At 39.5% G+C, this 12,429-nt stretch overlaps 1 protein-coding gene across 1 annotated transcript in view; it reads left to right on the top strand.

Annotated features, from left to right (window-relative positions):
- Positions 1–12,429, top strand: part of ELP2 (elongator acetyltransferase complex subunit 2) — a 42,480-nt gene that overhangs the window by 16,237 nt on the left and 13,814 nt on the right. Inside the window, exons 12-17 of the mRNA XM_008691325.2 lie at positions 2,889–3,038; positions 4,711–4,899; positions 7,238–7,307; positions 8,005–8,100; positions 8,246–8,303; positions 8,917–8,989. Coding sequence (XP_008689547.1) covers positions 2,889–3,038; positions 4,711–4,899; positions 7,238–7,307; positions 8,005–8,100; positions 8,246–8,303; positions 8,917–8,989 — 636 coding nt within the window. The remainder of the gene's footprint in view (positions 1–2,888; positions 3,039–4,710; positions 4,900–7,237; positions 7,308–8,004; positions 8,101–8,245; positions 8,304–8,916; positions 8,990–12,429) is intronic.

The raw sequence follows: 12,429 nt of genomic DNA, 5'->3' as shown, positions 1-12,429 counted from the left end.
TCTGTTATCAAAGAGGTAATCTTTCTCTAGTCATGTAGCTGCCTCCACATTATTCCATCTCTTACTTTCTAATTTGCTTTTGATCTGCTTCTTTGGACGTGAGGATACAACATTGCAGGAACAGCAGCTAAGAGCATAGGCCTTGGAGGGAGGCAGCCTGGGTTCAGACCCCGGCACCAGCATTTACTAGCTCTGTGTCCTCGAGGACATTGCCTAACCTGTCTCAGGTTCCTCCTCTGTGAAATGTGGCTAGAAATAGCACCTACTCATAGGGTTTCTGTGATGCTTCAATGAGTTTGTATTTGTACAGTATGAAAACCTAGGCATGGCACTTACGGGAGGGATAGTATATTAATATATTTTAAATCAGGTAATAATAAATGAAAGAAGTAATAGCATTGAGTGAAATGTGAGTCAGTAGATTCTAAGTAAAGTAAGTATTCACGGATTTGCATAACCTTTAGTTGGTGGGCTTTGTAATAGTTGTATCATATATGAGGATTTGACTTCTCGATGCATGGAATGATTTACTCTTTCTCTTATATTTTCCATTTGGAGTTGACCTTCAAGATTATTTCTACTAGTATGGAATCAGACCTGTGTATACAGAGAACAAACTGATGGTTGCCAGAGGGGAAAGGGGGGTGGGGGTTGGGCCAAGTAGGTGAAGAGGGTGGGTGGTACAGGCTTCCAGTTACGGAATGAGTAAGTCATGGGAGTAAAAGGTACAGCAGAGGGAATATAGTCAATGGTATTGTAATAGTGTTTATGGTGACAGGTGGTAGCTACACTGGTGGGAGCATAGCATAATGTATAGATATGTTGAATCACCATGTTGTACCCCTGAAACTAATGTAACATTGTGTGTCAACTGTATACACACACCAAAAAACAGAAGAATTGTTTCTACTATGAAATGAGCCAGGGAATCATCAGCTAAGGCACTTTTTTTTTTTAAGGTTTTTAAATTTATTTGAGAGAGAGTGTGCAGGTGTGCATAGGTGGATGAGGGACAGAGGGAGAGGGAGAAAATCCCAGGCACACTCCTCGCTGAGCGTGAAGCCTGATGTGGGGCTCAATCCAACACCCAGAGATTATGACCTGAGCCGAAATCAAGAGTTGGAGGATGCTTAACCGACTGAGCCACCCAGGTGCCCCTGACACTTTGAAATAACATATTTTTTAGGATAAATTTTGTTTTTAACTCAGAGCTCCTTTGAGCCATATTTCAGCTTTAGTTTTTGAGGGCCTTCATAGAAAAAAGCATCAGATAAGTAAAAAGAAACTCAAACCGGAAGACAGAATTCAAGGACTTGTACTTATAATTTGACTTCAGATTTGTAATAGCTGCTTACCAAGTATTTAAGGTGACATTTTAAAAAAATAGACTTTATTTTTTAAAGAAGTTTTAGGTTCACAGAAAAATTGAGCAGAAGGTACAGAGAGTTCCCATATACCCTCTGTCCCCGCACATGCATAGCCTCCCACACCAGAGTGGCACATTTGTTATAATTGAGGCTGATTTCATAAACAAACGCTGTACTTTAGGACTGTTACAGTGGAAAACTGTACTGATAGTACAAAAGTGCTGCCCTTTGTTCAGGACTTTTTGGAAACTCCTATTAGTGCTAACTTCAGAATCAATTTTTATGTCACAGAAGAAATTATGTCACTTATTAGTCACAACCTTTTAATTTTTTTGACTAGAAAATAATATAGCTTAGCTTAATCACTGATTGTATTCATCATACTTGGCTTTGAGTGAGCTTTTAGCTATTTATACAAGTTTAATTTTACTCTAAAGATTGTTTTAGGGCGCCTGGGTGTCTCAGTCGGTTAAGTGTCTGCCTTTGGCTCAGGTCATGATCCCAGGACTGGGATCAAGTTCCACATTGGGCTCCTTGCTCGGTGGGGAGCCTGCTTCTCCCTCTCCTGCTCCCCCTGCTTGTACTATCTCGCTCGCTCTCTCTTTAACAAATAAATAAAATCTTAAAAAAAAAAAAAAGATCATTTTACCACTACTTGAGGTTGTTCAAAACCATCACCTGTGCTGTGTGGATGAGACATACGGCATTTTCTGTATTTTATTGTCTTTATTTGTTCACATGGTTGCTGGTACAGGCTCCCTCAGGTGAGCCAGCTGGGTTTGATTCAGCCTGTGTTCTCTACACCTGCAGCTCATTGTACTTGATAAAGGAAGCCATTGTGGCACAGCTGGTTAAGCATCTGACTCTTGGTTTCGGCTCAGGTCTTGATGCTCTGTGCTTAGAGTGGAGTCTGCTTGAGATTCTTTCTCCCTCTTCCTTTCCCCCTCCCGCTGTCTCTCTCCCTCATATTCTCCCTCTCTCTAAATAAATCTTTTAAAAAAAGCCAATCAGGCACATACTCAGAATCTACTGACTCATTTTGCATAATACTCTGTTATGTAGTTTAACAGAAAAATACATAATACCTGGTATGTGCTGGCATTGTTCTGGGCGCTTTACAAATATAAATTAATTTAATTCTCATAACAACCGTACAAGCTTGGTAACTCTTTTACAGAAGAGTTCTCTGAGGCAGAGAAAAGTTAAATAGTGTTTGGCTTCTAGGAGGCATTCAGTAAATGCTGAACAGAGGGGAATTTCCCAGGGTTACTGCTTCAAAGGACGCAACACATATTTGAATGTTTAAGTTCAAACATGCTTGATTAGAAAACCCATCCTTTTATTTTAGGATCTTATTATTTTAAGGTCCTGTCTTGTTTTTTTTAGCTTTTTGCCTTGCTCGGGGGCCTCAGTCTTTTCCATCATTAGCCCTGAGGGCGGAAGGCATTATCATAATCAGACTTGATTCTGGGTAGTAGTGATCTCCGATTATTTGATGTGTCATGAGCACTTTCATTGCAGAGAGAGTGGACTCCAGAGATTGTTATTTCAGGACACTTTGACGGTGTCCAAGACCTAATGTGGGATCCAGAAGGAGAGTTTATCATCACTGTTGGTACTGACCAGACAACTCGACTGTTTGCTCCGTGGAAGAGAAAAGACCAATCCCAGGTAAAATGTCTTCCTACTTGACTGATGCACTTTAAAAAACATCCTTGAGCACGTGAAAAGTGGGGCAACATTGTTAGCCGCTACGGAAACACGAGTGAAAAGTGTCGCGGTGCCTCTGCACACTGTAGAGGGGCTGAGGTGAGACGTACTGACAGCAGGGAGCGGCAGTAAGGATGCCGAGCGGCCGGAGCCTTCATATGTTGCTGGTAGGAGTGCAGAGTGACACAGCAGTCAGGAAAACGGTTCGGTATTTTCTTAAAAACTTAAACAAAACATACATATGCTCTTTACAATTCAGTTTATTAGTTTTCAAAATGAATTTACTTCCATTCTATATAAAAGTTCACTTATCCCTTGTAATTTTAGGTTTAATTCATTAAGAAACACTGTCAAGTCTGCAGTAAAATCTAATTTCTAAAGTCATACAGTATTAGGTAGTAGTGATTAAGGACAGTTTTTGTTCAGTAAACTTTTCAGTCTTGGCCCTGAGCTCAAAAAATTGCAACCGAACTTTACCACTGGCAAGCCATTGAACTGTGCTATGTGGTAGAGAAAGCCTGTGTACTCAGCTTCAATTTCTGACAAAAGAACTTGAAACTGACTGTGGGTCAGTCCTTGAAAATGAGTGAAACCTGCCATACTTCAGTACAGTGGTAGATTCAAATGATAAAGGAGAGGACATTGGGAGCAACACTAGCGTCCATTAAAAAAATAAAGCAAGTGATTTGTAGTGTTTTTCTGTGACTCTTTATGATTTGTTAATGGTACGGCTCAGCTGTTGTTTATTAATCATCCATTAAAAAATGGATAAGTTAGACTTCACCAAAAAGTAAAATTTCTGCTCCTTGAAAGACACTGTCAGGAAAATAAGACAAGTCACGAACTGGGAGAAAGTATTTACCAAGCACATCTCTGGTAAGGGATTGATATCCAGGGTTTATAAAGAGCGTCTCAGAACTCAGTAATAGGAAAACAAACAATCCTGTAAAAAATGGGTAGAAAATTTGAAGAGATACTTCTCCAAAGAAGATATAAGGAAATAAGGTCAGGAAAAGATTCTCAACCCCATTAGTCATCAGGGAAATGCAAAATAAAGCCACATGAGATACCATTATACACCTATCAGAATGATTAAAGTAAAAGACTGTACCAAGTGTTGGTGAGGGAGCAGGCAGCTGGCACTCTTGTACGCTGCTGGTGGGATTGTGAAATGTATAACCTCTTTGGGAAATGGTTTGGCAGTTTATTAAAAATTTAAATATGCATCTATGATATCCAGCCATTTTACTTATAGGTAGTATTTACTCAAGAAAAATAGAAGCCCATGTCCATGCAACGACTTGTACAGAAATGTTCACAACTGCTTTTTCAGTAAAAGACAAAAACTAGAAACAACCTAAATGTCTGTCAGTATGTGAATGGATCAACAAGCTTCCATATGTGTATGTATCTACATACACACACACACATATTTATATACACACACATAGCTGTACAAGGGAATACTACTTAGTAACAAAAAGGGTTGAATTATCAGTAAGCAGGACATGAATGAATCTGCTCTGTGGCTATATTTCTGTTGCATACTAAATGGTTTTGCATCTGGTATTTTCTTGTTGAGAAGAATTTGGTTTTTGAAACATCATTTTTGTTTATCCTATTTTAATACCAGGTGACTTGGCATGAAATTGCCAGGCCTCAGATACATGGATATGACCTGAAATGTTTGGCAATGATTAGTCGGTTTCAGTTTGTATCTGGAGCAGATGAAAAAGTTCTTCGAGTATTTTCTGCACCTCGAAATTTTGTGGAAAATTTTTGTGCCATTACGGGCCAGTCACTGAATCTTGTGCTTTGTACTGTGAGTATTCCTTTAAATGTTTCAACTAAATTCACGTACGTCATTTAAAAAAGTCATGTACTTCATGTAAAAAACTTTTTGCTTTAAGCAAAATCTTGCTTAAATGGAGCTCATGGGTAGAAAGGAAGTCAAATTATGTTATTATTGGCTTGACAAACTTCAGTGCACATTGTGGCATGTAATAATTTAGGCGTTAAAACCAGAAATTTCTCTAAAACGTAGCCTAAGACACTGTAAAGAATTACAGTGTTAAATCAAGGCAGGAATACCACATATCATCACATTGATAGGTACTAACTAATATAATAGATAAGTCGTATTTCCTTTTTAAAAAAATTTTTTTTAAAGATTTATTTATTTGAGAGAGAGAGAGAGTGAGCACAAACAGGGCAAGTGGCAGTCAGAGGGACAGGCAGGCTCCTCGCTGAGCAGGAAGGCAGACACGGGGCTCAATCCCAGGACCCTGGGATCATGACTTGAGCCGAAGGCAGATGCTTAACCTACTGAACCACCCAGGTGCCCCTAGATAGGTCATATTTTCAAGGAGATGTCCATGTAGCTGTAGGTTAGGGATAGGGAGCAGTGGAACAGAAGTACCTGGAATTACTAGATGAGACCAGTGAATTTTTTTTTTTTTTTTTTTTTTTGTGGCTTAAGTAAATTATTCATAGAAGGAAGAAGTACACTATACTAGGGTAAAGAGAAAATGTTTAATGGGACTTAATTTGGGTTTTGAAAGGGAAGTTGTTTTTAGTGTTTATATTCTCTTTTTACAGAAGATTTGAGCTGCTTATAAAAATATGTAAGTTATGAAAATTGTAAAGTAGTTAGTTTTGAAGGAAGGGAAATTAGGAAGATAGTTGTGTTATACAGAAGTGTGAGTATCATATCGTTCTTTGCTGTACTTAGAGATGGGTCACAGATTTGGTTCTGAGGTTGAAAAGGATAAGTACACTTGATAGGCAGAAGGAAGGAGAGAGGGAGCGAGCAGCAGGGTAGAAGAGTAGTACATCCATGGAAATGGAGAGAATGGAGAAAGTCAAGTGCTGGAGGACCTTGGGAGGCAGGCACCATTTTGACTAGGGGGCCCTGTTGGAGGGTTCCTAAACAAAGTCCTGAAAGGTATTTTGGGTGGAGAATATTATGTGAGAACAGGATGCCTTTGAGCCTGGAGACCCTGAAGGCAGGGCTGGGTTAAGACTGGTGAAGAAAGTGAGTCATCTGAAATAAAAGTCCCAGCTAAATTTCCTTGAGCATATACTGAGCACCTCATGACACAGGCTTTCTTGATTATGTGAAGAATATCTAAGATTCTGTTCTGCTTGTTTCTAATCATAATAGTGGGAATGAGATCAAAAGGGAAGTCTTGATTGGGATTATTATATAGAGCTATGGGGGTGGAAAGGCCGTTGGTTTCAGGATCTCTCAGTTCTAGGGATTGAAATGTGGTTTTAGGATTCCATGAGAGCCTTAGTCCAGGTATACACTCAACTCTGTGTCCCAAGATACAGAAATTGCCTAGACTGGAAAGCCTCTTGCCGTGTTTTGGGTTTTGTTCCCATTCTGAATGTGTGGATAGGTTTGTAGGAATGCTTCTTGCTGCTCTTTTCCATGCTGGTTTGTTTTTCTTTGTTTCTGAGATAAAACATGCAGTCTCTTATGTCCTGGGTAGCTATTCTTGATGATGGCTTAAATTCCCATTGCTCATGTTTGTGTTGAGTTCCAGCCCCTGTATTAAAGTCTAAATTGTGAGAAATGCTCTTAGCGTATGGACATGTGCCAGTTTTGATGGTTAGCATATAGTTTTTTATGAGATAATTTGATTGGTATAAATTGCAGGGTATAAGATTATTGGCACTTCAAATGAGACTCTGTAAAATTTTTTTAAAATACTGAGTTGTTTAAATATGTGTAATGAAAATACTGTGTGCCTTTTTAGGAAAACAGTGATGTTTACACAAGCATCATTAGGGGTGTGCTTGGGAGACTCTTGGAAGTAGAGCCCCGGGCATGCCATTTTCAGCCCACTTTTTGCTAGAAACCAGACAAGTACACTTTTGTCAGACTCTGAAACTCACTGAGCTGTTAGGGTTTGACGAGCTCATGGATGAGAAAATACTCCACTTTATGTGTTGGGTGTAGAGGGTTGGGGGCTAACTGCAGCCTGTCTTTGGAGAGCATTCCATCTGTTGGTTTAGAAGAAAATGGAAGTGTGGGCAGATACCCACACAATGTGGTCTTTAAATTGTTCCTCTGCATTTATGAGGATGACATTTTGTGTGCCTGAGGTAATAGTAACTTTTAGTGTTTAAAACATGTATCATACTTTTTATTCCAGCAAGACGGTGATCTTCCAGAAGGAGCTACTGTCCCTGCTTTGGGGTTATCAAATAAAGCTGTCTTTCAGGGTAAGGCTTTGTGTCCAAAAGTTTTGAACCCATAGTGGTGTTTAAAACCTAGTTACACACTTGGGTAACATGTACCTCATGTTCATTACTGAGTTTTTAAATAATTTTTTTTAAGATTTATGTATTTAGAGAAGGGGGGAGGAGCAGAGACAGAGGGAGAGAGAATCTCAAGCGGACTCCTTGCTGCGTGCAGAGCCCGAAGCGCGGCTCGATTCCCCACAACCAGAGCCAATACCAAGAGTTGGCCACTTAATGGACTCTGCCACCTAAAAGCCCCTGATTTTTTTTTAAATCACGATACATGCATCTGCTTTCTGCCTCAGACATTTCATGCTAAGTGCTCTGTCCATATGCAGACCCTGAAATAGGTGCAGCTTTCACAAAGTGTGTTTCATGGAGCACTGCCACCACACGTGCTAATATGGCTAGCTGAAGAACTTGTCTGATTGTTTTAAGTTTGGGAACTGTTAGGTCAAAGAAAAAGAAAGGAATCTTTCTGGAATTGACTGGTGCTTCAAGGAGCACAATTGCAAAATAGTGGAGTAGTGGATATACCCATGGCTTTGGAATCACACTGATGCATCTTTGAAGTACTTTGAGGTGCCATTGCTTTCTGAAGGTCTTAATATTGGGACGTGTATAGGACCTATAAATATGGGGACTAATTCATGATGTTGGTGTGTTTCTTTTAAACTAGGAGATATAGCTTCTCAGCCTTCTGATGAAGAAGAACTATTAACTGGTACTAGTTTCGATTATCAGCCAGTGGCCTTTCACCCCTCCATACTTACTGGTAAGAAATGGTAAAAAGGGGGTTCAATAGAGTCGTTAGTACACATGGTATGGTACCTGTTACGTTGACCTACGTAAGTGCTATAGAATTCACTTACTTGCATGAAAATAGAAAAATGAACTGCAATGCTATACATGTATTGTAGAACCTCCCACTGAGGACCATCTTCTGCAGAATACTTTGTGGCCTGAAGTTCAAAAACTGTAAGTTAAACTGTGCTAAGCTCTTTGATGATTCTTTCATAACTTGTGATTTTTTTTCTCCCCACGATTTGATTTTCTCCTTTGCTTTCCTTTCACCTATACTGTCCCCCCCTCATCTAAAAATCTTCAGTGGCCTTCCTAAGGGGAAAGAATTAAACTTCACATAGATTTTTATATTACTATGTATTCTATTTACTGGATTTATTTACTGGTCTTCATTTTTGAAGTAGGGAGATATAACATTATATTTCTTTTCCTTTTTTAAAAGGACTTCTAATATTTATTATTCTGTTGTTTGTTTTTATTTTTTCCCTTTTGTGGTTCTCTATCAAAACCTTTCCTGGATTTGTTTGTTGTATTGGCTGGCTGGGGGTGAAAATTTGTATTTTTATCTAATTGTTTGAATAAGTTATATCACCTTTAGGAAGCTGGCATTTTCCCCAGTCTCTGTTTTTTCCCTAAATGTTTGTCTAGACAAAAATGTAACATCCCTAAAAGAATTGTATATTAGAGAAACTGATGTTCTTTTCAGATTTTGAAAACTTTGCAGCATGAGAATAGGTACATATACTAATGTAGGGGTCATGCATTTTTTTTTCTTTTTAAATTTTAGATATGGACATGGTTATGAAATATTTTGTGTTGCTTGTAGCAATTCAAAGGCTCTGCTTGCCTCAGCATGTAAGGTAGGGAATTTTACTTTTTCATTCTATTTGTTCACATGTTATTTGAATCCTCAGGCTCTTGCAAGTTGTGGTGATGGAGGCAGAACGCTCTGTGAAAGGCCACTGGGCCTGGTTTTTTCTGAATCTTGCTTTCTCAGTTTCATTTCCCTTCTATCCCTTAAAAGCTTGCAGTTGAGGGGCGCCTGGCTGGCTCAGTTAGTAGAACCTGTGGCTCTTGATCTCAGGATTGTGAGTTCAAGCCCCACTTTGGGTGTAGAGCTTACTTAAAAATAAAAACAAATAAAAAGTAAAAAGCCTGCAGTTGAATTTTAAATCTGTTTCAGCACACACTTTTGTTCCTAAACTTGGTTTGAGTTGATTTATGCCTGATTTATTTAATCAGGTATTTTTCAGTGACCTAAAAATGCGATAAATAAATTGAAATAATTGGGAGTTCTGAAGACACAGGGAGTGAAAGGGTGAGACCCAGAGCGCGCTCCCCTCCATCTGACAGTTTGTCCAGGAACAGACTGGTACTGACTGGAGTGAATGGAGTCCCTCAGACCGTGCTGCGGTGAGGCGCGGTGGTGGCTGGCTTACTAGCACGTGGCATTGCGGAATAGTGCTCTTCAAGCTTTTGCCTGGGAGAATGATCTCCAACTCACAATTCCGTATTTATCCATATTCTGTGGAGTGAATATGTATGGAGGATTGACTGAAAGGCCTGAGACCCATATATTTCTCTACATGTTCTAGAATTTATTTATTCGTTTTAAGCTGATGATGCGAGCTACCTATATGGTTGGGCCCCTCTGTCCCTGCTTTTCCTGTGGCTTCTTGCCACTGCCTGCATTGAGAGGCGTCATAAGAAATATTGCTGTGCCCCTCCTGTCTCACCTCCTTTGCTTGTTGTCCCCTCTTTGAGGTTGGTACTGAGACTACTTCCTTTTGTTATAGGGGCTTGTGTAAAGAATGCAGCATAGTAGCAGGAATAGCCATGCTTCTACTGGGCAGCTATTTTGTTTTTAGCTTTGGGCAGTCATATAATTGGTTATTTTTCCTTTTCACGTGGGCTTGCTCATAGCAAATGTATGCAACTTTCTTATTGTTATTTGTATACTTTTTCTGTGTATTTTATATTTTAATAAACAGTAGAAAAGAGGTGTGGCTTGGAAAGTTTAAATCTGAAGGTTTACCTGAAGCTAGCTGGGTTTCTTGAATGGGGGATGCCAGCCACACATTTGGTTTTGATTGGTAAAGCAAATGATTGGATGTATCTTCCTTTGAAACTAACATTTTTAAAAAGATTTTATTTATTTATTTGCAAGAAAGAGAGAGAGCACAAGCAAGGGGAGTGGCAGAGGGAGAGAGAGAAGCAGGCTCTTCGCCTAGCAGGGAGCCCGATGTGGGGCTCGATCCCAGGGCCCCAGGATCGTGAGCTGAGCTGAAGGCAGACGCTTAACCAATTGCACCATCCAGGTTCCCGAAACTAACATTTTTAACAACTCTATTTAGGTATTATTAGCATACCATAAGTTACATGTTGAAAGTGAACAGTTTGATAAGTTTTTTTTTTTTTTAAGATTTTATTTATTTATTTGACAGAGACAGCCAGCGAGAGAGGGAGCACAAGCAGGGGGAGTGGGAGAGGAAGAAGCAGGCTCCTAGCAGAGGAGCCTGATGTGGGGCTCGATCCCAGAACACTGGGATCACGCCCTGAGCCGAAGGCAGACGCTTAACGACTACACCACCCAGGCGCCCCGATAAGTTTTGACATATGTTTGTTTATACCTATGAAATCATGACCACAGTTAAGATAATGAACATAGTCATCAATCCCAGAAATTTCCTCTGCCCCTTGATAAGTCCTCTTTCCTGTCCCTTCTTACCCTCTCTTGCCCCATCCCTAGGAAACCACTAATCTGCTTTCTATCATGATAGAGTACTGTAAGTCTTCTAAAATTTATATAAATGGAATCATACAGCATGCTCCCCTTTTTTCTTTTTTGTGGACTGGCTTCTTTCATTCAGTACAAGAATTTGGGATTCATCTGTGTTGTTGCATGTGTGAGCAGTGTATTCTTTTTTATTGTTGAGTAGTTTTTCCTTTTACAGGTACATTACAATTTGTTCATCTGTTCACTTTTTTTTTTTTTTAAAGATTTTATTTATTTGAGAGAGAGTGCACAAATGGGGGAGGGCCAGAGGAAGAAGCAAACTCCCCGCTGAGCAGGGAGCCCAAAGCGGGGTTTGATCTCAGGACCCTCAGATCATGACCTGACTGAAGGCAGATGCTTAACCCACTGAGCCACCCAGGTGCCCCTGATGTATTCACTTATTAATGGACATTGGAGTTTCCAGCTTTTGGCTTTAACTTATAAAGCAGTTGTGAATATTTGTATACAAGTCTGCATACGGATATATGCTTTCGTTTCTGTTGAATGAATAACTGCGAGTAGAATTGCTAAATGTATGTTTATTTATTTATTAAAAAATTTGTTTATTTATTTTAGGGTGGGGGGAGTCAGCACAAGCTGGGGGAGGAGCAGAGGGAGAGGGTCAAGCGCACTCTGCACTGAACACCAAGCCCAATGTGGCGTTTGATTCCAGGACTCTGAGAGCATGACCTGAGCCGAAATCAAGAGTCGGATGCTTAACCGACTGAGCCACCCAGGCATCCCTAGATGTATATTTAAAGTTTTAAGAAACTGCCAAGCTATTTTCCAAAGTGATTATACCCTTTTACAGGCCCACTAGCAGTGGGAGCTCCTATTGCGCCACACCCTCATCAACACTTTGTAAGTTATGGTCAATCTTTTTAACCATTCTGTTTGGTGTGTAATATCTCATTGAGGTTGTAATTTTCATTTTCCTAATGACCAGTGATGTTGAGCATCTTTTCATGTGCTAATTCTCCATCTGTATCTCTTCTTTGATGAAGTATCTTCAAATCTTTTGGCCTTTTCTTTATTGCATTGTTTTCTTACTACTGAATCTGGAAGAGTTCTTTATATACACTGGATACAACTATCAGATAAATGCTATTTAGATAAGTATTCCCAGTGACTTGTCTTCATTTTCCTAACAGTGTTTTTCAAAGAACAGAAGTTGTATGTTTTGGTGAAGCCTAATTTACCAAATTTTTTCTATATTGGGTTATGCTTTTTGTGTAATATCTAAGAAATCTTTGCCTAACTCAAGATCGCAAAGATCTGCTACATTTTTTTCTAGGAGTTTTATAAATGTTAGGGTTTATGTTTAGACCTGTGATACATCTTTAATTAATTCTTGCATTTGGCCTGGAATATTGGTTAAAGGTGGTTTTCTTGCATGTGGTATCCAACTGTTCCATCATTATTTGTTGAAAAGACTATACCTACTGCCTGTTGCACCTTTGCCAAAAATCAGCTGTCCATGTATGTGTGGGTCTATTTCTCGACTTTTATTTTCTTCCATTCATC

The sequence above is a fragment of the Ursus maritimus genome, unplaced genomic scaffold (genome assembly GCF_017311325.1).
Source record: "Ursus maritimus isolate PB19 unplaced genomic scaffold, ASM1731132v1 scaffold_18, whole genome shotgun sequence".
Lineage (NCBI taxonomy): Eukaryota > Metazoa > Chordata > Mammalia > Carnivora > Ursidae > Ursus > Ursus maritimus.
This window is presented reverse-complemented; position numbering and strand designations above follow the sequence as displayed.